Below are 25,475 nucleotides of genomic sequence, written 5' to 3'. Positions count from 1 at the left end.
GGGTAAACGCAGACAAGAAGGACACTGGGCCTAGGTCAGGCCCCTCTACTCCTTCCTAGGAGGAAGACAGTCCTGGAGCTCCAGGGCTCTTGTCACAGCTCACGTGGGAAAAACCTAGAGCTGTTTAGACTCCAGGAGCACCTTTTCTTTTTCCTCTTTCCTTGGTCTACTAAACCCAGAGCAAGAGTCTGTGTTTTCCCCTAGGGCTCCCACAGCAAAGCCAGACCAGGTAGATCCAACCCACACCTGCCCGCCTCCCCAGGAAAAACAGCCTTGCTTCTGCCACTGCCTTTCTCCAAAGCCACTTCTTCGAAGGTGCCCATCAGGATGGGAGAGGGTGTCCCCACCCGTGAACACTCTGCCCACCAGATCCAGGAGCTCCGTGACTCTGCTCCAGAAACCGGCATACCCAATCAGTCCTTGCCTGATCCAACACGGGAGAAGGAGCACACTGGGGCTGCCCTTGGGTGACTCAGCAGATTCTGAGCTATAAAATGCTGAGTCAGAAGTAGGGTGCTCACAAGTTAGTAAATCTGCTGACACTTTAACCCCAAAAGAGGAAGAAGGCTGACTGGCCACAGACCCTCTGAGAACCCACTCATGGTGGGGAAGGTCGGAGGCCCAGGCTTGGCAATCCCTCTCGCTGCCACCATCCACCACCACCACTACCAAGCAGTTTTGGCTCTTCCACTGCCACTGTCAAAGATCAGACCATCAGGGAGATGCCAGGACCCTACTCCAGCTGGCTGCTGCCCTGGCACCTCTCTCTGAAGGCAGCTCCACAGCTGGCCTGCCACATAGGCCAAGGGAAGCCTGTGGGGAGGGAGAGAGGGCAGCGTTGGGTCGGAAGAAAATCCCAGGCAACTCCCTAGAGTATAAGAAAGAAGGCCTTTTCCACAGCCCTCTAGGATGCAGTTGGAGACTCAGGGAGTGGGCAGCACTGCAAGATTTCAGATCTGGAGGGAAGTCAGATGTCTTTCGGGGACATCTCCTCCCACTCCTAATAGATGAGGAAACTGTGGCCCAGGATGGGGTCAAACGGCCAGGTAGGGCTCACCTCCACTTGCACCAGGCCAGACTCAACACAACCCGCTGAGATCCCAGGCCGGCCCTCCCTCCTCATCCTTCTCTCGCCTTAGGTCTTAGCAATGCAATCACAGGGCTCTGACGCCGCCTTCCAGAGGGGAAAGCAATAGGCCCAATAGGAAACAAAAAAGTGGCAGGGAGAAGTGAACCTTGAAAAACATGGAGGGTGGCGGGGTGCAGAGGGGAAAGGAACTAGGGCTCTGTAGATAATGCGCAGAGATGGGCCAGGTGTCCTCAGGACCCCACAGGTGGTGAGGCAGCTGGGCAGGCAGAGAACACCCTAGCCACGGTACCCACCCCCCCTTCTTGGTGACCCAGTGCTTTGTTGGCATTGTGCAGGGTGGGGCCATGTATGCCCCTCTTCTAAGGCATTAACCCCACCTCATGCTGCGACTCTACCCAGGGATGGCACTCAGCATGCCCCGTGGCAGTGAGTAAATTAGTTATTTTTAGTTATTCCATTTAGGGTTCTTTTGGCAGAGGATTTTAGTAACGGAATATGATCAGCATATGTAAAAGTATTATCCTTATCCGTATTTTCTACCCAAAGTCCTTTCCCACACATATTATCTCATATAGCTGTGTAATCCCGAGTAAGCAATTTATTTAACTTCAGGCCTCAGTTTCCTTATCTGTAAAATGGACATCATAATAATGCCTACTTCTTGAGACTAATGTAAGGATTACGTGAAATAACGGAAGCAGGTTGCCTACATAGTGCCTGACACGTAGAAAGCATTTTTTTAAATGTTAGGAAGTAGAGATAACATTTTTCATCTTCATATCAATTCTATGGCACAGAGAGGTTAAACTGCGATCCCTAATGTGCACAGCAAGGAGCACTGGTCAGCCCAGAGCCTCCATTAGCGCACCGATGCTTCCCCTTCCCTCCCAGAAGCACAAAAACGGCGGCTGGGCTGCAGGATTTGGCAGACCTTGGCTGAGGAGCCACAGCAGACGGGTGGCAAAAAGGCACCAACATGGGTGGAAAGAGAATGTCCAGTTTCTATGAGATCCCTAACACGGTCCTCCCGGTGGGTCTCAGCAGAGGGCTCTGCGGAGGATGGGGTACACACTGGAAGGAGGCAGATGGGCTTCCCCAGCCACCCCTAGCCCTCTTCCTTTCCCACTTCTCTCTCTGCCCTCACCCAACACCCAGGGAAGGGACGCCCGGGGGGCAGGGGATCCCTCAGAACAAGCGTGTGTGTGTGTGTGTGTGTGTGTGTGTGTGTGTGTGTGTGTGTGTGTGTGTGTGTTTGGAGATAGGAAAGGACCAGCGCCGCGGGCGCGCGGAGGGGACACTGTTGTGGGGCAACTGGGCGGAGGGCGACAGGCAGTGTGCCGGGACAGATAACCCAGGCGGCGCGGCAGGTCTGTGCAGCCGGCAGTGGCGGGCCGTCGGCACCCCCACGTGGCGCCCGGCCGGGCATCGGGTCCCGGAGGCACCCAGGAATGCCCAGGAGCCCGGGCCCGCGTGGGGCCTGCCGCCGTCAACCGCCGTTTTCCAGTAAACACTCCACCCGCTCCGCGGGGAAGCGCCGCCCGGGAGGAGCGTCCTGGAGCAGCTGACAGCGCCCGCCCCGCAGCCGCGCACCCGCCCCGCGCCGCCCAGCGTCCCGGGGTACCTGCGAGCCCTCCCATGGCCGCGGTCCCCGGCTGTCGGTAGACCACCGTCCAGACGAGGAAGATGGAGAAGCCGGCCACGGAGCTGATGCCGGAGTAGGCGGCGCGGAGGCCGAGCTGCAGCCGGGACGGGGCCATGGGGCTGCGGCACCAGGCGGGCCGAGGGCTAGCGCTGCCGAGAGTCACAGGTGCAGGGCCCGAAGCCGCCAGCCGGAGCCGCGGGAGCTGCCAGAGCAGCCGGAGCCCCGCGCTCCGCCCCCGGCCCGCCCCCAGAGCCGCCGGCACAGCGCCCTCCCCGGCCGGAGGCCGCCCGCGCCCGGAACCGCAGACGCCACCGCCGCTTTGCTAAGCCCCGGTGTCGTTTGGGGGATTCCTGCTAAAAAGGCGGATTCCTGGGCCCATCCCCAGACCCGCCGTGTCAGGATAGTTGGACCTTGGAAGGGACCGGAAATATGCCTTTATACAAGCCAGCCGCGGGGATTAAAAATATTTACCTCTGAATAAGAGGCGTATTTTCGTTTAAAATTAAAATTAAAATTTCTTGTTAAAAATTAATATGTAAAATGTACGAAATATTAGAGTACGCTGTGAATAGAATTCCTTCTGCCCGTCCCTCTATCAACCAGGTTCCCCCCTACCATATCGCAGAAGATTCCTCCACACACTAAAGTCTGAGAACCCCTGTGACCAACACCTTCTGACTGCAAACACTCTATCCTCACGTACAGCTCCCCACAAATCCCTACTTTAAAAAAACAAAAACAAAAACAAAACAAAACAAAAAAAAAACAGTCTCACTCTGTTGCCCAAGCTGGAGCACAGTGGCGCCATCATAGCTCTGCATCCTTCAACACCTGGATTCAAGCAATGCTCTCACCTCAGCCTTCCAAGCAGCCAGGACTACAGGTGTATGTCACCACGCCTGGTAATATTTTTTGTTATTTATTTTTTCTAGAGATGGGGTCTCGTTATGTTGCCCAGGCTGGTCCCCAACTCCTGGCCTCAAGCTATTTTCTCACCTCGGCCTCCCAAAGCGCTGGAATTACAGGCTTGAGCCACTGCATCCGACCTCACCTTTCCTTTTATCAGCACAAGCCTCATCCTCCTAAACGCCTCACCCTGACCCTCGGGATCATACTATTGTAAGGAAGAGACAGATCTGTAGCAGGAGTGCACTGAGCTCCCACGTGAGCCCAGCTTCGGCCAGGAGCTGGAGAGAAAATCCCAGCACAATAACAAGGGCTTTGACAGAGCACTTAGGATCCACATGGGGAGGCCCATCATATACCTGCACAAAACACAACCAAGACCCCTTGCATTATTATTATTATTATTATTTTTGCTGCTGTAACAAATTATCACAAATTTACTGACTTAAAATAACACAAACTTATTATTTTACGGTTCTGTAGGTCAGGAGTCCAAATAATGGTCTCACTGGGCTAAAATCAAAGGGACATCAGGGCTACCTTGCTTCTGGAGGCTCTAGGGGAAAATCAGTTTCGTTGCCTTTTCCAGGTTCTTTTTTTTTTTTTTTTTTTTTGATACAGAGTCTTGCTCTGTCACCCAGGCTAGAGTGCAGTGGTGTGATCTCAGCTCACTGTAATCTCCGCCTCCTGGGTTCAGGTGATTCTCCTGCTTTAGCCTCCTGAGAAGTTGGGATTGCAGGCTTCCACCATCACACCCAGCTAACTTTTGTATTTTTAGTAAAGATGGGGTTTCACCATGTTGGCCAGACTGCTCTCGAACTCCTGACCTCAGATGATCCACCCACCTCAGCCTCCCAAAGTGCTGGGATTATAGGCGTGAGCCCACTGTGCCTGGCTGCCTTTTCCAGCTTCTAGAGTGAGGCTACCCACATGCCTTAACTCCCACTTCCTCCTTCTTTTCCCTTCTAACGACCCCTGTGATTAAGGGGATAGTCCAGGATAATCTCCCCATCACAAGATCCTTAACTTCATTACATCAGCAAAATAAATCCCTTTGCTGTGGAAGGTGACATGTCCACAGGTTCTGGGATGAGGACGTGAACATCTTTGAGGGCCATTATCCCACCCACCACATCCCCTCTGGACCATAAACTTCATGAGCAGGGACAGTGCCAGTTTTGTTCACATCAACACCTAAAAGTGTGTCTGGCATATAATGACCCCTTAATAAATGTTTGTTGAATAGGTGAGTGTGAGTGAATGAAGGTAAGAATAAAATAAGAACAAAAGCAATTATACACAAGGAATCTAGACAGGGTGTGCTTAATTGCCAAACAAGGGATGTAAACCAGTGTTAAGCACATTTGCCTCACTCTAGAATAATCTGGGAGCTTATTTAAAAATAAAAAAATAAACCCAGCCCTACCCCTGCCTATTAAATTTTGAATCTTGGAGTGTGTATTTTAATGAGAAGTGATTTCAAGGCTGTGAGCTGAGCACCAGCCCTCCTTTAGGAGCCGCTGGTGGAGAGTAAGTGCTCGTCCTGTGGAGGAGGGAGCAAGCCCCGTGGTCCGGAGTGCATTGCCATGGATGGCTTCAGAGCTGGCCAGGATGGATGGTACTCCAGGCAGTAGGAACAACATGTGTGACGGCCCGGAGGGAAGAAATAACGTGGCCGCTTTGGGAAACTGTAAGTCATTTGTGGCTGGAATGTCAAGTTTGAAGGTGGAGTAGTGGGTTTGGAGATTAGAAAGGTTCTGAACATAAAGGACCTTGCATGCTCTGTTAAGAAGGCTGTCCCTCTCCCCTTGGGGCTGGGGGAGAAAACTTACAATTCTGTGTGTTAGAACTATGGCCAGAGTAATAGAGTGAAGGCGAACTGCCTGTGAAACACTAGAAGCAGAGAGATGAGTTGGACAAGTTTCACCCCACAGTGCTTTAATTACCATGTCTTTAAAATGGAGACTGCAGTAATACCTACTTCAAAGTGTTATGAAGAGGAGTGCTTGGAAGAGTGCCTAGCACATGGTAGATACTCAATAAATGTCAGGAAGTGGAATTAGTAGCAGCAGAAGGCTGCCATGGCAAGAGAGGATGAGGGGCTTCAGAGTTGGTTCAGGCAGAAGCAGTGAGAATGGAAGAGAAGAAACTGCTTCAAGAGCTATTTCAGCTATCTGAACCTAAAGGTCAGGGGAGAATTCATTAGCTGAGCAGACAGAAGGAGGAGAGCAAAAATATTATGAGTGGACATATTGGGAGCATGAAAGAGCAGTGAGCAAGCTTGCTGTGCTGGAAAGTGAGACTGTGCAAGAAAAGAAAGAGAAATAATTATACATAAGTAGTACTAGACCAGGTTGTACAAGGCTAAGGCCAGGCTTAAACGTTTTTTAAATTGTGGAGGCAATAAAGAGCTATTGCAGAGCGTTAGGCTCAGGTGGGGTCAGAGGCCCAGCTTCACCATTTGCTGTGACCCTGGGCAAGTGCCCCTAACTCACAGATGTCCAATCCAATCGACTTTCTGCCTGGAAGAAAATATTCCGTATCTGCACCCTCCACAATGGTGGCCACTAATGACACGTGGCTATGGAATACTTGATATGTGACTAGTGTGATTGAAGAACTGAGTTTTTAATTGTATTTAATTTAAATTAATTTAAATTTAACGTATTTAATTTAAATTAATTTAAATTTAACTTATTTAATTTAAATCAATTTAATTTAATTTAATTAATTTAAGTAGCTGCACATGACTAGTGGCTACTGTGTTAGCACAGCAAGAACCTCTCAGGACTCCTGTCGCTCCATCTGTACACAGGGAATGATGATGTACATCATGGGCTTATTACAAAGATCGAGCTATATTGAGATACTACATTCAAAGTGCTTCACACAGTAATTCAACAAATTATTGCTGCTGCTATTGAAATTGTTATTGTTATTATTGAACAGCGATTGCATGACATAGGCCAAGTCATAGGAAGATTAATTAGACTATAATATCCAGTTAGATTTGATGTGGGAAAATTGTAGAGGATAAAGCATTCACAAGGTTATTTCAGTGATAAGGTGTGAGAGAATTAAGATCTTATCCAGTGGAAGACCTTGAGAAAGGGAAAGAATGGAATGATTGTTGAGCCGCAAAGCACATGGCTGTGCACCACTCATACACATCCTCTCAAATCAGCTTCCTTCCAAGGTATTCTCAGAGAGCACACTCCCAGCCCAGCACAGGACAGACACCACTGTGACCCCTACAAGATGCACAGCCATTCTCCCTGCCTGCGCCAGAAACTAGTAGCGCTCCACAACACACACCAACATTTGTGTATCTCTTTCTGGGCACAGGACCTCCCAAATTTGAACTACACTTCCCAGCTTCCTTGCAGTCAAACAGATGCCATGGGATCAAGTTCTGAACAATGGAATGAAGGCAGAAGCAATGTGTGCCATTTCTAGGCTGGACTCATTTGAAAATCTCCCATACAACCTGCATTCCCTCTTCCCATTCTGTGATGATTTTAGAGGCCATATGTAGCAATACCACAGAATGGAAAGAACCTAGCCTTGAATGAATGGATGGAGGAGAGCTACCCCTGTCCCCTAGACCCTCACTGGACTACAGAACGTGAGTGAGAAGTGTCAGTGGCTTTGTTATAGCTCAGTTGTTTGTTACAGCTAACCTTATTATCCTAATACATCATCCCTCATTCTACTGAAGGTCATCTAAACAGGTCCTATGTAGATTACCCATCTAAACCATCAATCCCTCTGAAGTCTCTTTTGAACTGGGTCCCACCAATACTAAGACAGATTTCTAACTCCCCATCTGTAGACATCCTGCCTGCTGACATTCCTTTCTCACTCGTCCCAAAAACACACATTCCAGACATATCTTCTCCCACAATGCTAGGTCAAGGATACACCTACTGAGCTATCTTCCAGATGATTGAGTTTATTGGACATGCCAGGGCTTCCTCCTCTCTTCTTAATCCCAATGCAGAGAGACCTCTGATGTCCCTGGGGCATGTCCTTGTTTACTGTGGCTCAGACCCAAACCTGGGTGTTATCTCTGAGTCTTCTCTTTCCTTTGCTCCTACATCAAATTCATTACAAAATACAGTTGGATTTGCCCTGTCCTCCTTCTCCATTCCCTCTGCCACCCTAATCCAGCCACCATCATCACCACCTGCCTACCTGCAGCAGCCTCCTAACTGGTCCTTCTCTGTTCATTCTTCCCCCTCTGATCCTCTCTCCACTCAGCAGCTGGACCAATCTTTTAAAAATAATAACCATGGCCAGGTGCAGTGGCTCATGGCTGTAATCCCAGCACTTTGGGAGGCTGAGGTGGGTGGATCAACTTGAGGTCAGGAGTTTGAGGTCAGCCTGGTCAACATGGCAAAACCCATCTCTACTAAAAATACAAAAATTAACCAGGCGTGGTGGCACGTGCCTGTAATACCAGCTACTTGGGAGGCTGAAGCAGGAGAATCACTTGAACCTGGAAGGTGGAGATTGCAGTGAGCCAAGATCGCACCACTGAACTCCAGCCTGGGCCACAGAGAGACTCTATCTCAATCAATCAATCAATCAATCAAACAACCAGAACATGGTAATCCCCTGCTTCAATCACTCTGATAGCTTCCACAGCTCTTAGAGTAAATTGATCGGGGTCTTGCTGGCTCCAACCAGCCTTACTCACCCTTGCTCATTTTACTTCAGACACATTGGCCCTCTTTCTGTTTCTCAAACGTGCCACACTTGTTCCTGTCCCAGCTTTTTTGTGCTTTGTGCCCGGAAAGCTCTTCTCTGAGTGTTTATAAGATTGATCTCTCATCTCATTCAAGTCTCAGCTCAGAGGATTCCTCGCTCTGTTTTATTTCCTCCACAGCACTTACCACGACAAAAAATTGTATTTATACTTTCCACCCCTACTCCTGTCCCTATTGGAACATAATCTCCAGGAAGGCAGGGTAACTGACTCGTCCTGACTCACCGGGGACTTTTCCAGTTTTACCACAAAAAGTTCCATGTCCCAAAAGACCCCTCAACATAGGGTCAACTATGATAGTTATTCACTTTACGCCTGCCTTGATCACTTCTGTATTCCCAGTCGCTAGTATAACGCCAGGCGCCTAGGTAGGAACTCAATAAATATTCATTCAATACATATGAAAAGAAGGGCTCAATGTCCTAAAGAATTCTTTGATCCTGGCTCTAGGGGGCAGCCTTCCCCAACCTTGTGCCTGAACAGACAGCTTTGCAGGTTGGGCTGGTAGCTTGTGTACATAGGTAGTTGAGTTCCACAGGATTCTCCCTAGACCTTATGTGGTCCCCTTGCCGCCCCACAACCCACCCCCCCAGCCCTTGTGGAGTTCACAGCTGAGGACCCTGGCTGTGGCAACCCTAGGCTGTGCCTGACACAGAGGTAAATTCCTTTCCTCTCCCCATTTTACCCCACCCAGGCCCCTGCAGCTTCACCTTCCTCCTGAGGTCAGGCTTGTAGACCACAGAGCAGAAAGGGCTGTCCTAGACAGCAGCAGCGGTGGCTGGCTGCAAGGAGGACCTGGCCCTATCACCATGCATTCTAGGAGGTTGCAGGGAGGACTCAAATCTAAGGGTCACCTTGGACCCAGAATGCTGCTCCCCAGGGCTAGGGCTGCCTTCTGACCCTTTAGAAGGGGTTCTCCTCATTTCTCAGGGCTAGAGTGAAACTGTTCAGAGTCTGGTTTCTCGCTGAGACCCCATTTCCTCTGCCTGCCCCCTGACAGCCTAGAGGTCTATGCGGAGGGCAGGATGGCAAGTGAGAAGATGTTGAGTGGAAACAGCAGGTCTTTGAACTCAGGAGCTAAGAAAGCATCAGAGGCAGGTGGCCTGGGGTGTCAGGGGGAGGGGAGGGGGATCACAGGTGCAGCTGCCTGGGGAGAGCAGCGTGAAGGAGCTGGCGCCCAGGCTTGCCTCCCTATCCTGTGTTCTCTAGCAATCTCCATCTCTTGACCTGAACCCCCAATCACAGGTACCTAATCTGATTCTCTTTCCCCTTTTACGGAGGGAGCTGTTGCTGGATGGGGAGGGTGGGGTGGATAAAGCCTGCAGTTCACTTCCACAGGGACTTGGGCCTGGGGGCAAATGGGGCTGACTGACTTCCTTGACTCCTTGGAAGCTGCCAGGGGTTGGAGAAGGGCAGGTTGCAGCACTGTGAGGAGTGAGAGAATAATAAGGCTTGAGGGCAGGAGGGGAGAGAATTAGCTCTTCCCTGAGGGAAAAGCCTGGCAGAGGGGTTCATCAATATTTGCCCCTTAGATTTGAGTTTGAGAATTGGCTTTACTGAATGAGAAAGTCACCATGGAGCTTTCATCAGGGCACGTGGGTCCCCCTCTAGTCCAGCTGCATGGGCACTGGGTGAAGTAAAAGACTAGAGATAAGGTCTTAGTCCTGTGCTTAGTCCAGAGCAGGGGCCCCAAAAATGGCACCCTAGAGAGACTTGAGTGGCCACATCTCATGATACTTCTTGGAAGAGGAAGCGTTGGACAAGAGATGGAGTAGGACAGTGGGAGGAATGACAATTGGTCAAGAACTGGGTGGACAGGCCCCAGGAAGGAAAGACAAATCTTGGGAAGCTAAGAGGGAGGTGAGAAAGAGCCATGGCAGGAGGGGGAGAAACTTGTTTACTATTAATGCAAGAAACCTCTCCTGAGGGCCTTCTATGTACAAGGCACTGACCACACAAGGCACGCATTTTTGAGCACAGCAGAGCGGCTCTCACCCTCTGGCAGCTAACATTCTCCTGGAGGAGGCAGCATGCAATACTTATGCAACACTTTGATTTCAGTGTGGTGAGTGCCAGGCATGTGGCAGAGAAATGATGGCCTCCAGGGGGAAGCCTGACACAGACCAGGCCCTGAGGTGGGTGCAGAGCCAGACTCAGGGGCAGTGACAGGTCAGAGGCTGCCACTTTGCCTGGTCCCCAGGGCCTAGCAGGTACCCTCAGCTGAGGTCCCAGGAGGCTGGGCTTGGGAAGAACTGAAGCAGTTGGGGATATTAAGTCAGGATTCGGTCCGGCCCTGCAGTGGTTAGGTGGAGCTCACGAACTAGGCTCCCCACTTCCACCAGAGGCAAAGCAGGCAAAGAAGCTAGAGCAGGAGGGGCTGAGGCTGAGGGGTGGGAAGGCAGAGCAGTGGGGCTGCCTCTCTATCCCCCGCAAGGCCTGAGGGGGACCTGTGCCCTCTCTCAGGCAGAACTGCAGACTTTCCCTTACTTCTGTTTCCTTCTCTGGACCCCACTTTTCTGTTCCTCTCTCTGGATCCCACTTTTCTGTTTCTCTCTCCAGACCCTCATCTTTGTATCCTCCCCTAATTTCTTTCTTTCTTTTTTTTCTTTTTTTTTTTTTTTCCCGAGACAGAGTCTCGCTCTGTTGCCCAGACTGGAGTACAGTGGTGCGATCTTGACTCACTGCAACCTCCGCCTCCCGGGTTCAAGTGATTCTCCTGCCTTAGCCTCCCAAGTAGCTTGGACTACAGGCACACACCACCGTGCCCAGCTAATTTTTGTGTTTTTAGTAGAAACGGGGTTTCACCATGTTGGCCAGGATGGTCTCGACCTCGTGATCTGCCTGCCTCAGCCTCCCAAAGTGCTGGGATTACCAGCACGAGCCACCGCACCTGGTCTAATTTCTTACCAAGTTCTCTCTGAAGGGAGGAAACAGGCAGTGGATCTGATGCCAGGAAAACTTTGGCCTATTTGGTTTCCTCTCTGACCCCAGCACTTCCAGAGTGGCATTTGGGGGTGGGATGGCTCTGCTCTGATGCTGGGAAGGGGACCTTGGCCCTAGCCTGCTTTCCTTGTTACCCACATCCTCCCCCCACCCCCAGCCAGTGCTCTGGATCCAGCCTGACTGACCAGGCCTAAGAGACAGAACTGGGCATCTCCTGAGCAGGGGCCAGGGCCCCGCTAGGACCCCTCTTTCAGGCTCCTACAGTTGCCCCTACCAAGACTCTGAAACAAAGGGACAAACTGGGCACAGGGTTTGAGTCCTGAACAGAGTCCGTGAGCCCAGGATGAGTTGGAAGATGGGATCACTTAAGACAAAGGTTTTGGGAAGGCTGGGAAAGTTGCAAAGAGGGGAGTGGTAGGAGGCAGTGGCTGGTGTGGGTGTTCAGCCTCAGAACAGAATACAGGGGTGAGGAGAAAAGTGACTCTTAGGGAAAATGGCCACAACTGGAATGGGGCAGCCATTGCAGAACACTGGTCACTCAAGGTCAGATGCAGTGTCTCGTAGGACCCAAACAAGACACACACACACACACTCTCTCTCTCTCTCTCTCTTTCTCTTTCTCTCCTCGAGAAGCATAAGCTGGGGGGAGAAAGCAGTTACTCGTTTCTGTACATTCCTACAACAGTAAACTTGCCGGGAGTCAGGCTGCTTCCCTCCCTTCTAGGGGCATCTCCAGCCCTGCCCGTCTTCACCTGCTCTTCTGGCTTCTGCCACCCTGTCCCTACCCTCCAGCCCAGCATCACCACCACAGGTCTGTTCGACGACTATTTCCTCATCTCCGCCATGCACGGCTAGCTTGAGCACCAGCCAGAGGAATGTGCCTCTGGGAGAGTGTGGGGTTCCTGCTTTTGCCTCTGCAATTTCCCTGCAGCTCCCAGCCCTGACTGTGAGCCCCAGCTTGCCCACATTGGCCTCCTAGAGGAGGCAGGAGCCCATCCCTCCTGTCCCTCCTATCACTGTCATAAGTGGCTCATGAGTGACTGGTGACCTGTTAGCCCTAGGAAGGTTTGGCTTGGCGCCCATCAAGGCTCCAGCTCCCTGCCCCTGCCGCTGACCCCAGGAATGGGCAGGGGAGGAGATGGAGGAACTGAACTGGAACAGCCCTTGGGGGATGGAGTCTGGGCAAGAGTCAGGGTGCCTTAAACCATGCAGAGCCAGGAGGTAGAGTCCAGAGGAGGATACCTAGATCTCTGCTCAATCTCTTCCCACTGTTGACCAACCATAGGCAAGGTCGACTCCTAGGGGTGTTGTGGGAGGCTCAGCCACAGGCCAAGGTCCTGGCACAGCCCTTATATCCCCTATGGCTTTATCTCCCAGTTGGCCTCCAAGCTGGTCATTTCCCACAGTCCCATGGGAGGCCTATTAGTGAAATTTTCCTCCAGCCTCCCTCTCTCCATCCCACCAATCACTCTCAAATGTCACAGCTGAGCCTTGTGAACAAAGTTGATAGCACAGGATAGAGGAGAAATGAGTAGGAGACAAGAAGGCAGCAAGGAGGGAGGGAGATGGCATGAAAGGCCTTGAAATTGAACTGGGAAACTAGCTCCTCTCCCTTCCATCCTGCTGAGGCTACAGGCCCATAGCAGGCACCAGCTGACTGCTCACTGTTCCTGTTCATTTCATTTCCACCCATAATCATTAAGCATCAACTTCACGCCAGACACTGTGCTGGGGAGGGAGAGCCAATCAGATTAGTGTGTTAGGGAGATAAAAGATAATTCCAATAGGATCTGGGGCCCTGAAGATTTGGGACAGTGTCTGCTGCTCAGTTTGAGCTCTCCAGTTTACAGCAAAGTTCCCGGCACTTAGAGTAAATGTTGTTGAATGAATTCAAGATTCCTTGAAGATTCTTGTGGCATTGCATAGTAAGGACTGAGCAAGGCAAGTTTGAGAGTAGCGATCGGGGCAGGAGGTAGCAGTGTACAATGGTGTTTAGGAATATGGACTCTGCAGTTAGACTGCCGGAGTCTGGCTGTATTACTTATTAACTGTGTGACCTTGGGAAAGTTACTTCGTCTCCCTGTGACTCAGTTTCCTCACTCACAAATAGGAATTGTTCTGAGGATAAAAGATGTATATAAAGTGACAAACAGTATTCTGCACATAGTAAATACTGGAAGAGACCATTATTGGGCTAGAACAGTTGCAGTGGGGATGGGGCATAACAGAGAGATGCAAGAGATGCTTCATTGGTTGAATCAACCTGACTTGGTGTGGGAGGAGGAATGTAGGGTATCAGGCTCCTTGCTTAGGCAGTGGTGGAGTTTGGGAACAGGGAGCTGAGAGAGACAGAGCAGGAGGAGAGGCCTCCTGGGGCAGGAAGGGAATATGAGGTTCCTGTGAAGATCCAGGAAACTATGGGCTCACCTTGTGTAGAGCTCAGCAAAGAGGCCAAAGTGGGGAAAATCAAGCCCAGAGTCAAAGGCCGGTCTGAGAAGCCCCCTTCAACCTCCCACCCTCCTTAGCTATCCATGGGAGCCTCTGCCACCTGCTTGAAGGGAATGGGGGAGGGTTCAAGGACGTCCATGCTCTGGCAGGAGCTCATTGTCCGAGTAGAGTGTATTAAGGGGTCCTGCTGATCAGTTTCCATCATCTGTACTAAGGTGTGGGCAAATGGCTGTGGATATGAGTTTTTCCCCCTTTATAGGAGCTGTCGGTATATTTCAGAGGCAGGACTGCAGAGTGGTAAAGCACACAGGGTAGAAACCACCTGGGCAGAGTCGCTCACGGCTCTACCACTTCCTAGTGTGGGACCTTGGGCAAGTCATTTAACCTCTTTGTGTCTCAGGTCCCTCATCTGTAAAATGGGATAACAATAATAACAACCTCATCTCATAGGGTGGTTGTGACAATTCAATCAGTGGATATATATAAAGTGTCAAGAACAAGGCCTGGTGCATGTTGACTATTGTTATTATTATTTATCTGTCTTAACACACCTGCCAGGCATTTAATGACAGTCAGTGGAGGGTGGAGGCGGTACCAGGACATGGCATGATTGTCCCCAAGATGATTCACCATCTTGCTTGGATGCGTTTCTCAGACACATTCCCAGTCCTCTGCCCCTTCTAGGCCTTCACCATGATCAAATATCTGCTGAGCAGTAATTCTACTGGCCGGTCCCCATCCAGGGATTCTGAGAAGGCAAAAACCTGCCCCGTCATCTGCTTTGACGGCAGGCTGGGGGCCTTGCCTGTTAGAGATAGGACAAGCTAGAAATGGGACACATAAAAGATCCACTCCCTATGATCTCCCCAGGCTAGGAGCCAATAGGTAATCGCCCCAGGCCCTCTTCTCAGTCTATCTAGAGAGGGGGAATGAAAAAGAGATGGAAAAAAGAAAGGCAAGAATAGTGTTGAAGGGGAACATAGATGGGAAGTGGGTTTGGGACATTTTCATTTTCACTGATTTGAAAGACTTTCTTCCGATCCTTGGCTCCCTGAGGTTCCCCCACATCTCAACACAAACATATTCGATTTTCCCTTTTTTTTTTTCTTTTTTTTTTTTGCGATGGAGTCTCGCTCTGTCGCCCAGGCTGGAGTGGCAGTGGCGTGATCTCGGCTCACTGCAACCTTCGCCTCCCGGGTTCAAGCAATTCTCCCGCCTCGGGTTCAAGCAATTCTCCCGCCTCAGCCTCCTGAGTAGCTGGGATTACAGGCGTGCACCACCACGCCTGGCTAATTTTTGTATTTTTAGTAGAGACAGGGTTTCACCATGTTGGTCAGGCTGGTCTTGAACTCCTGACCTCGTGATCCAACCCCCCTCAGCCTCCCAAGGTGTTGGGATCACAGGCGTGAGCCACTGTGCCCGGCCTCAATTTCCCTTTTTTGAGTAGACTCTCCTAGGCAGTCTAGTCTACATTAGAAGAGAAAATAGAATACATACAGAGTATACACAGTACACATTGGGGAGTACGGGGAGACAGACAACCTGGATTCATGCCCGAGCTCCACCATTTACTAGCTGTGTGACTTTGGCAATTTACTTAATATCCCTGAGCCTCAGTTTCCCCATCTGTAATGTGAGGATAACAGCAGTACCTACTTCGCAGGATTGTGGCAGGGATTAAACACACGGAAAGCACTGCCCGCACATGATTAGCTTTTGTGGCTCTACTGAAATGTCTACAGGTATACAAGTGTCCTGCCTCACTCCCCAGCATCTTTTCCACCTGCTCAGAGTAAGGGCAGCAAGAATAGGAAATAGGGAACCCCTTTGTGACCCTACTGCCAGTCTCAGGAAGCCTTCCTGCAAGAACTTCTAGGCCAGGGCACTGGCCCCAACAACCCAAAACTCATGACTCCATCCCCCTAACTCTTCCCCATGCATACCTGTGACTCCCAACTTGTCATCCTTTCCTACCAGTTTCCAAGTTGCTCTTCCTTCTTCCAAATTACCAGAACTTGGTTGAATGAATTTGGGTCTGAGGTCAGATTCATTCTCAGGCTTCCCTCCTTCCCCAGAGAGGCATTTAAAACTCTACCAGCGTTTCTTAACCTGTGGACACAGCGGATGACCTGGGGTGTTTGTTCAAAATACAGATTTTCCATTTCATGCCAATAGGATTGAATATGGATTGCTGGGGACGGAGCCTGCATTTTAGTAAGCTTCTGGGAAACATTTTTTATACACATATACATTAAAAATGAAATTTTAATCACAATTAAAATTCCTATCCCCACTTTCAAGAAAATAATCATTGGTGGAGGATGGGGGTTTGGCATTTCAAAATTGGGGGTCTAGGCTTTTTAGAGCTACTTCTTCCCAGTCCTCCCCCAACTTCAAGAAGATACTCATGGTGGAGGATGATGGGAGAACATCCCAAAGTTGGGGGTATAGGCTTTTTAGAGATACTTCTTCCCAGTCTGGGCTGGCTCAACAGCAAAGGGAAAAGGGAAGAGAAGAGGCAAAAAAAAGTCCTAAAAAGCTGGTGGTGGGGCGTTCGCCTCCTTCCAAACCCTCATGATCGTCCTGAGCAATTACCGCACGAGTCGCTGTCTCCGGCCACTGTCTCTCCACCCTCTCAGGAGTGGGGCGAAGAGGCCTGCGCTGGGTCACTTGCACAGTGGTGGAAACTGAGGCCCAGGGAGGCGTGGGGCCTAGGTAGTAAGCCTGCTTAGCAGGGCGCTGGAATTCCTGGTCTCTGCCTCAACCTACCCGGCCACCAGGGAGCGCGCGGTAGGGGGCGTGGTCCTCGAACGCCTTCTGCTCCCCTGGAAGCTCTGCCACAACCCCAATCTCCTTTCATGGCCGCGACTCCGGTCCTATCCGTCCTGGCGAGCGGTCCTTCCTCTCCAGCCTCAGTTTTCTCATCTGCTCCCGGTGTGTGTGTGCTGGGGCAGGGGGCAGTGGGGCGTGGGTCTGGGAACCGAACTGCGGGAGGCAATGCGGCGGGATTCCCCGCGGGAAAGCCGCCTAGTCCCTCCCCCGGGGGGCTGGAGACCCTGAACTGAAACAGAAGGCAGACGCCCCCGGCCGGGAAGCGGCCCCAGCCCGGATTTCCCTCCCGGGTGGGGCCGCAATGACTCACCCCTCCCCCCTTTCCCCGGTTTCCTTGTTTGCATTTCTCCTCCCGGCCACGTGGCGGCCAGTGCAGCCACTCACCGCCCGATCCCCGACACCCCGGCCGTTGCGGCCTCCTGCACACACCTCGGGGCGGCTCCTGCCCCCTGGGGATGCTCGGCTCAGGCGGATGTCCACTCTACGTACCCCCGGGTGCGGACTCCAAAGCCTGCCGGTGCCCGCCCCCTTCCCCTACGTTCTCCTCTACCGTAAGGCAGGGCGCCTCCTCCCCGCCCCCTCCGCCAGTCAAGGGGAGGGGAAGAGGGCGGGCAGCGCAGGGGGTGTGACAGCTCCCGCCCGGACCGGAGCCAGCGCAGCCTTGCTTCAGCGCCCGGTGCCAGCTGGCTTCTTCGTCTGGGACGAAGGCGGAGGCTTGGGGCTCCTTGTCGCCGGTGGCTGGGTGGCGTCCCCCCACCAAGCCCCCACCACTCTACTCACCCAAGAGGAGCCTCTCCACCGAGCTCTGCATCCTGCTGCCCTGGCAGCCGGTCCAGCTAGGCACTGGCCCCGTTCGCTGTACCTGGACTTACCCACCGGCTCCCTCCCGATTCCCTTATCAAAGCTGATGGGGGTCGCTGGGGACCGCCCAGCCTTTTGTTAGAGCCTGCACTGCTGTGCGAGCTTGAAAAGAAACATGAAGGTGGGTAAGGTGGGGTCAGGGTTGAAGAGGAGCAGGAGAGGGCGGGAGAGGAAGCTGACACGGTGGGGAGTTTGGGTGGGAGAGAGAGGGTTGGTCAGGGCTGAGGAGGAGGGGAGAAGGGTTTGAGCAGAAGCTGCATTTCTGGGAGACCCAGTGAATCTACAGCCTCATAGTGGGAGGTGGTGGAGATCCCTGCAGGGGCATGGGCAGTGAGATGGGACAGAATTCCAAAGAGGACTAAAAAGGGCCTGATCTTTTCCAAGAGCCAGCTGGAGACCCCTAAGTGCGCCAGACCGGCAGGCCCCAGTAAAGGTCTTCCTGTTCCTCCCCCCAGCTCCTGGCAGGGCTGCAGCACCTCCGCCTGACCAGTCCAGAGGACTCTAAGGAAGTAGTTCTGCCTGGGGCAGTTGAACTGTGGTCCAGCTGCTCCAGTCCCGTCCCATGGCTGTCCACTTTCCTCCCTGTGTCACAGGTGGGCTGGCCAGGTGAGAGCTGCTGGCAGGTGGGCCTGGCTGTGGAGGATAGCCCAGCTCTGGGAGCACCGCGGGTGGGACCCCTCCCTGACGTGGTGCCGGAGGGGACACTACTCAACATGGTGTTGAGGAAGATGCACCGGCCCCGAAGCTGCTCCTACCAGCTGCTGCTGGAGCACCAGCCTCCGAGCTGCATCCAGGGGCTGCGCTGGGTGAGTCCCTTTCACCTGCCCAGGTGCCAGGGTCAGTACCAGGGCTAGAGGGGGGCCTGGATCGTGGCTCGGCGTGCTGCTGGTGGTCCAGCTTGCTCTGGGGGTGTAGAGTGGTACAGCTGCCGTAGACAGTGGGTCAGGAAGCTTGTCTGCAGTATGCGTGGGTGGCTCACACAGCTGCAAAGTGTGTGTCTGTGTGTGTGTTCTGCCCAAATGTCTCTGGGCATAGGGGGAAGGGGAACGGGATTTGTTCTCTGTCACCTCTGTGAGCCAGGCATTGAGTGAGGTGCTTGTGTGTTCTCTCCAGGTGAAGGTGGGAGGTATAGGGGCCAGGTCAAGGGGTTGGAGTGAGGTAAGCTTGGTTACGGTTCTTGGGTACGTCACTGTGGCAGCATTCTCCTTTAGTGAGTTACTGAACTGTGCTAATTCTGTGTTTTGGGCTTGGGGTGAGGTGGTCATGTGGACGCTGCTTGGTACCTGCCTTTGGGGTCTCAGGGAAGGATTCTGAGACATTTGGAGAATCTGAGATGACCGAAGTGCCCTTTGCTAGTGAGAAACATTTCTGGACCTGAAAGAATGAAGGAGAGAGCAGGAAGGGGAAAGAATGGTGGGATTTGGGAGGCAAGATAATGGGTGTACTATCCAAATCGGCAGAGACTAAATAGAGTAGCTTAGCTTGAGATTCAGTTACATCTTTACTGCATGTGTCCACCCGGGTTTCGCTATGTTGCCCAGGCTGGTCTTGAACTCCCAGGCCCAAGCAATCCACCTGCCTTGGCCTCCCAAAGTGCTAGTATTACAGGCGTGACCCACCGCGCTTGGCCAGGAGAGTTCATTTCTTTTTTCTTTTTCCTTTCTTTTTTTTTTTTTTTTTAACTGGAGTCTTCCTCTGTCACCAGGCTGGAGTGCAGTGACGCCATCTCGGCTCACTGCAACCTCCGCCTCCCAGATTCAAGCGATTCTCCTGCCTCAGCCTCCTGAGTAGCTGGGGCTACAGCTGTGCACCACCATGTCCAGCTAATTTTTGTATTTTTAGTAGAGATGGGGTTTCACCATATTGGCCAGGATGGTCTCGATCTCTTGACCTTGTGATCCGCCTGCCTCAGCCTCCCAAAGTGCTGGGATTACAGGCATGAGCCATTGCACCTGGCCGAGAGTTCATTTCTTATTGGCAAGTGCTTTCTAGTAGAATAACCACTACCTTCTCCCTCCTTCCCCCTACCTTGCCCAACTGCCATTTACGCTGAAGCTGAGTTGAAAAAACTGAGACCCACCAAGATGAGGGGCTCCTCTTTGCACTCAGAATTGAGAGGAGAGTCCAGGTGTCAGTACTGGTAGAGCTGTTCTCTACTAGGGTCTTCCTTATCATGAACCTGGGTCCTCCCCCGCTACCCCTCCAGCTCTCTTCTCTGGGTCATTGGCTGTACCTATTGCCTGGAGCCAGTGGGCTGGAACCCTCCCTCCCTCTTTCCCTCTTAGGCTATAATTATTTGTGCATTTCCTGTCCCCTTCCCAGATTGTAGAGGCAAGGTAGGGGGTAGGGAGAAGGTCAGGTGCCAGGACAATGAGGTCACTGGAGGATCCCCTGGGACCTGAAGTCTGGGAGGGAGTGGAGGAGGCCACCAGGCTGTTTCCTGACTCCCCTCAGCCCCCAGAAATGAAGGGCTGGTGTGCATGGGGAGGCTGGAGAGGTGGGGGTGAAGGTTGCTGGAGTGTAAATGGGGTCAAAGGCACAGAAACAAGGCCCTTCCCTGCCAGGTGGGCGTTGGTGACTAGAGGGAACTTAGATTTTTAGTGTTTATAGGCAGGCGGCTGCTCCCTCTTCTGATGACCATCTTTGGGGACTGGGGTGGGGAGGTTTCATTCCATCATTCCTGTGTTTGAGAGGCTCTGGGTACCTGTGAAGCTGTACCTCTTACCTCTTGATGATGCCTTTAGCCCAGGGAAGGCTTCCATGAGGGAATGAATGAGTGCCAGCTGTGAGCACGCACACCCACGGTAAAGGGGTGGAGCCCGAGTCCCAGGAAGACAGCACTGCCAGTTATTGATGCCAGACCTCCCTCTTCGAAAGCCAAGGGGAAAACCCATTAACCTCCCAGAGAAGAAGTCTGAAGACAGCTCTTTCCGTTCCTACCTAGACCAGGACAAGAGAAAATGCAGGCGGGTTACAGTAGGAGAGCTTGCAGTTAGATACAGACTAAGATAAGACTTAACAGCTATGGCAAAGGTGACACTGGAATGGAATGGAAGAACATCTTTGGAAAACATGAGGGGGGAGGTGAGACCTTGTCTGATGTCTGGGGGCAGGGGCAAGATCAGTGACCTCTGGTGGGTTCTATTAGCTCAGGGAAGTCTGAGATGATTCTCTTTGTGCGACTGTTTTTGGGGAAGTGACCCTATTTTGTAACTCAGAGAACACACTTTCATCCAATCTGTCCAAATAATAGCAGCAGCTAATAGTTATACAGTACTTATGTGCCAGACATTATTGTAAGAGGTTTACCTTTATCATATCAAATAATTCTCACAACAGCCCTGTGAGATAGGTATTAATGTCATCATCTCCATTTTATAGATGTGAAAATGAAGTCACAGAGAGGTTAAGTGACAGGTTCAGAGTTACACAGCTGCTAAGTGACAAAGCTGGGCTTTGGTCCTAGGCAATCTGGCTGCAGAGTCCAAGCTCATAACCACATAACCACCACGCTGCACTTCTCTCGTGCTACAAATAGTAACACTGACACCTTAAGGCATCACCTCACCCCATGCACCCTTCCCCTGTCCCACCACAAGCAGCTTTAGCCTAACATGTTAGCTATGGCCCAAGGGAACTGGTCTGACAGGTCCCCAGGCTGTCTGGCTCTGTGCCTGTCTCTCCAGCCCGGCTCTGACATTCAGTGACAGGGAGTGAGGGTGGGGCAGGCCACAGTGCTGGTGCCAGGGGAGTTAGCGCCTCCTCTTCCACCCTGAAACCTTTCTGTTCAGGAATGAAAGGAGGGAGTGGGTGAGGACCTTCACCTTGACCCATATCAGCTACTTCTTCCCAACTGAGAACCCTGAAACTGACATGGTATAGCTTTTTTTTTTTTTTTTTTTTTTGCACTGTGTCCTGATAATAGGGCCCATCATGAAATAATAACATCTGATCAAGTCAACTAACATTTACTAAGTAGTTACTATGATCCAGGCACCATTCCAAGTACTTTATATTATTAACTTTTTGATCCTCATAACCCTTTGTGATAGGTACTATTCTTATCATCAACCCCAGTTTACAGACGAGGAAACTGAAGCACTGAGAACTTCAGTAATCAGCATGAGCTCGCATAACCAGATGGTAATGTAGAAGCTAGGATTTGAACCCAAGCATCTGGCTGTGGAGCCCATACACTTGACCACTGATCTTGAATAGCAGCCCTCTCTCGCCCCCATCCTAGAAGGTTGCCATGCACACAAACATCCTGGGGGCACAGAAAGGGTAGAGTAACAAACCTATCTACCTCTGTCTAACCCAGTGGTTTCCAAACTTACTTGCCCACGGAACTTGCCTGAAGGCAGAATACCTCTACTGTCTGTGTCCATAGCACAAAGCTGAGGAAACATGGGGATAGGCATCATGGGAGACGGACGGTAGGGCGTAATGCTAAGAGCATGGCCTTTGGAATCAGACAGACACAGGTATGAATCCTGGTGCCCTTACTGACCAACAGTTAGGGCAGGTTGTAGAACCTTGGAGCTTTCTTTCCTCTAGCTGTGAAATAGGAAACAAATACCTACCTCTGGGGTCAGCACCAGTAGCAGAGTTACTCAGTAGAATCTTACCTTTCTAAATAGTTGTGTGATCTCTCTGGGCTTTTGCTTTCCTTGTCAAAATGAGAGGGATTCCTTAAGGTCCCTTCCTCCGTGCTCATGGGCTAGGGCCTATTCTCTGACCTGCATGCTCATCCCCTGGGGGAGGACAGGAAATGACCAGCCTGGCCATGTGACCCGGCACCTCCCCTCCTAATGTGCCCTCTTCCAGGTCAGAATAATACCAGGAAGGGGCTGGTGCTGGAGCCTGGGTTGTGGGCTCCAGAGGGAGTTGGGGCAGGGACTGGGGCCACCTGGGCATTTTGACATGAACAACAACAAGTCATTAGCACTCAGGCACTGTTTGTTCCTACACAGGGGGCTGGCTGGGTAGCATTCCTGCCCTTCCTCCCTTCCCTGGCTCCTCCTCCTCCTCATTTCCTGTCGTTAAGTCTCCAGGGCTCTGTGTCTGGTACTGGGCTCGGCCCCATGACCCGGGCAGGGATACCCTTGGGACACCTAGTGACTTCCGCCCAGCCCTGGGCCAGGCGCCTGCGCATGCCAGACCTCAGGCCTCTGCCTGGGCACGCAGTGCCAAGATGCCTGTGCTCAGGGCCCTGCCAGCACCAGGCCTGGTTGTACTGCAACTCCCCGGCAGGTCCTTTTCAGGGACCCGAGGGCAGATGGGAAGCTAGGAGAGAGTTGGCTGGTGAGGGGAGAGGAAAGGGGTAGGTGGGGTGGGTGTGGGGAAACTGAGAATGGGAGCACTTCTGGGTGGGAACTTGAACTTCTCCACAGCTGTCTGGCTGTCCCAAGTGTGCACGACTGAGTTACACAAGGTACCTCACCTCCAGGCTTTTATTTCCTCGTAAGTCACAGAGGACAGACAATGCCTGCTCTGCCTATTTTACGTCTTATCCTATTTTACATGAGATCCAGTGAAATCAAGGGGGTGGTTGTGCTTTGTAAACTGTAAAGTGCTTTGTAAACTGTACAGTGAGCTCTTTGAGACGGCTCATAGACGGTAGAGCATCTTGTCCAGAGATGCCCACAAACCCCAGTTCTCAGGTGGCAGGAAGAGAAGGGTTGTGAGGGGCTTTCTTGGCCATTATTCCAGGGTATACAGGCCCGGGAATTCCAAATGGCTTGATTGTTACCAAGGGCAGGGAATCCTTACTAAGCAGTGTTTCCGTGACAAAGTGCGTCTTCCTGAGCCAGTCCTGTGTGCCACCAAGGACTTATTCACTCTTGCAGGGCATGGGCTAGCAACATCTCAGAGAAGAAAGACGCTTTCCAGCAAGCAGCCCCACCCTAATGCCTCACAGATGAGTACTAGCTAACATGTGCATACAGCTCTATGCCAGGCAATGCTTTAAACATTCGACGTGTAGCAGCTCATTTAATTCTCCCAAAGCCTCATGAGTTGGTATCATTAGTACTTTATAGATTTTATTGTTAAGGAAACTCAGGTCGGGAGGGAGAGGTTAAATCACTTGTTTCAGGTCACATCTTCAATCAGTAGGGGAGCAGATTTGAATCTAGGAGCCTGGCTCCAGCATTTGTGTTTTTAACTACCAGGCTGATCCGAGGCCCAGAGATGGCAAGAGACCTGCTCACGGGCCTGTGGAAGGGCACAGAAGCTGGCTGGGGACCAGGCCTGTGACCCCAGCCCAGGAGCAGTCGTTCCTAGGCTTCCTGAGCTGCTCACATCCTGGCTTCCGTCTCACGGGCCTTCTTATCTCATGTTCTCATGCTTCTTTCAGCTCCTTCACTTCTTTCCCCCAACAGTGGCAGTTCACCTGGGGGTGTGGGCACCCCTGGGCCCTGAGTAAGCAGAATGGGTGCCTTGGGGCTCTCATCTGTAAGGAGGCAGTCTTTGGGTTGGGTCTGGTGATCAGGATGGCAGGGTGGGAAGAGGCGATGCCCGAGGCACAGGGTGCTGAGTGAATATTTGTTTATTTGCTGAATAAATGGCCACATGGATGCATTTGGGGTTGGGGCCTAGGCAAGGGTGGAAGTGATGGGGGAGGGGAGGTATCCAAGAGCTGGGCTTGAAGGCCTCACACTGATGTGCACACTTTCCCTGCTGCCTCCAGACACCACTCACCAACAGCGAGGAGTCCCTGGATTTCAGCGAGAGCCTGGAGCAGGTAGAAGCCTGGGTGGGGTGGAGCTGGGACGGGCAGCACCATGAGGGGTTCAGAGCCTGAATCACTGTGCTCTTCCTCCCTCCAAGGCCTCCACAGAGCGGGTGTTCAGGGCTGGGAGGCAGCTGCATCGGCAACTGCTGGCCACCTGCCCAAACCTCATCCGAGACCGGAAGTACCACCTTAGGCTCTATCGGTGAGTGGAGGCCCTGCTGCGTCCCTGCCCAGCCTCCCTGCTTTCTCTCCGTTCCACTCTATTTCAGGCACCTGGGCCTCACCCTGCTTCTAGCAGAGGAACGAACCAGGCTTGGGCCTCAGAGGGTGCCTTTCTAATGCAGAGTTCCTCCCTCTCCCTGCCACCCTCCTTCCACTGGCCTGTCCCCTTCTACCTTCCATAGGCAGTGCTGCTCTGGCCGGGAGCTGGTGGATGGGATCTTGGCCCTGGGACTTGGGGTCCATTCCCGGAGCCAAGTTGTGGGAATCTGCCAGGTGCTGCTGGATGAAGGTGCCCTCTGCCATGGTGAGCCTGAGCCCAGGGTGGGGTGCCCCGGGCTGGGCTGGGCAGTGATGGGGACAGGACAGGGCAGTCCTGGGAAGCAGGCATTACTTGGGGAGTGCTGACGGGTGGCATTGCTGTGGGGTTTCAGTTTCATATCCACATGGCCTCAATTTCCTCTCCTTCCCCATGCCTGGGCCTCTGCCCCCCAGTGAAACACGACTGGGCCTTCCAGGACCGAGATGCCCAATTCTACCGGTTCCCCGGGCCCGAGCCCGAGCCCGTGGGAGCTCATGAGATGGAGGAGGAGTTGGCTGAAGCTGTGGCCCTGCTCTCCCAGCGGGGGCCTGACGCCCTGCTCACTGTGGCACTTCGAAAGCCGTGAGTCAGAATCCCTGCACCCTGTGACCCCAGACCCCACACAGCACTCAGATTCCATGGTTTCTCACACTGATCTCTGGGGACATCCCTCACCTGTTGTGGAGGGAAGGGAACCTGGCTGGCCCAGAAGCCCCTGGCCCTGACTGCCATGGACTCACTGTGTGACCCGGATCCCTCCACACTCCCAAACCGACCCCAAGTCAGTTTCTTCCTCTGTAAATGAGGGTGTTGGGCCAGGGGGATCTCTGAGGACCCTTCCCACTCAGAGACACAGTTGTGGCTGAAAGCAAGGGAGTTTTGGAAACTGCAGTCCAGTGGGTCCAGGTTCAAATTCCAGCTGGACCGGCTACTGGCTGGGTGACCTTG

General features: G+C 52.3%; 2 protein-coding genes and 1 long non-coding RNA gene across 33 annotated transcripts in view; 1 reads left to right on the top strand and 2 right to left on the bottom strand.

Moving 5' to 3' along the window:
• SLC48A1 (solute carrier family 48 member 1) overlaps positions 1 to 17,892 on the bottom strand; it is a 24,426-nt gene extending 6,534 nt beyond the window's left edge. For 2 of the 8 annotated variants that reach the window (XM_005570666.5, XM_074006730.1), the window contains exon 1: positions 2,712 to 2,914. In XM_005570666.5, coding sequence (XP_005570723.1) covers positions 2,712 to 2,847 — 136 coding nt within the window. In that variant the 5' untranslated portion in view covers positions 2,848 to 2,914. Of the gene's footprint in view, positions 1 to 2,711; positions 2,915 to 16,566; positions 16,783 to 17,013; positions 17,149 to 17,409 lie in introns of those variants that run through there. The other 6 variants (XM_005570668.5, XM_045365128.3, XM_065524106.2 and 3 more) reach the window with 6 other exon arrangements.
• The window catches only part of RAPGEF3 (Rap guanine nucleotide exchange factor 3), a 22,760-nt gene continuing 14,592 nt past the window's right edge, over positions 17,308 to 25,475 (top strand). For 9 of the 24 annotated variants that reach the window (XR_012420168.1, XR_012420167.1, XR_012420171.1 and 6 more), the window contains exons 1-6: positions 17,308 to 17,611; positions 17,946 to 18,296; positions 24,182 to 24,235; positions 24,322 to 24,428; positions 24,631 to 24,752; positions 24,941 to 25,109. Coding sequence is in view for 13 of the 24 variants with exons in the window: in XM_045365125.3 (XP_045221060.2) it covers positions 17,606 to 17,611; positions 17,946 to 18,296; positions 24,182 to 24,235; positions 24,322 to 24,428; positions 24,631 to 24,752; positions 24,941 to 25,109 (809 nt within the window). In the remaining 11 variants the exon portion in view is untranslated. Of the gene's footprint in view, positions 17,612 to 17,945; positions 18,297 to 24,181; positions 24,236 to 24,321; positions 24,429 to 24,630; positions 24,753 to 24,940; positions 25,110 to 25,475 lie in introns of those variants that run through there. The other 15 variants (XR_012420169.1, XM_074006711.1, XM_074006712.1 and 12 more) reach the window with 4 other exon arrangements.
• Positions 18,727 to 22,246, bottom strand: LOC141408051 (uncharacterized). The gene is made up of 3 exons (XR_012420178.1): positions 22,119 to 22,246; positions 20,216 to 20,245; positions 18,727 to 18,864 (listed from the first exon to the last, which is right to left on the bottom strand). It is a non-coding gene; the product is annotated as an uncharacterized lncRNA (long non-coding RNA).

The sequence above is a fragment of the Macaca fascicularis genome, chromosome 11 (assembly GCF_037993035.2).
Source record: "Macaca fascicularis isolate 582-1 chromosome 11, T2T-MFA8v1.1".
Lineage (NCBI taxonomy): Eukaryota > Metazoa > Chordata > Mammalia > Primates > Cercopithecidae > Macaca > Macaca fascicularis.
Note: the sequence above shows the minus strand (reverse complement) of the source record. Positions and strands in the feature narration are given on the sequence as shown.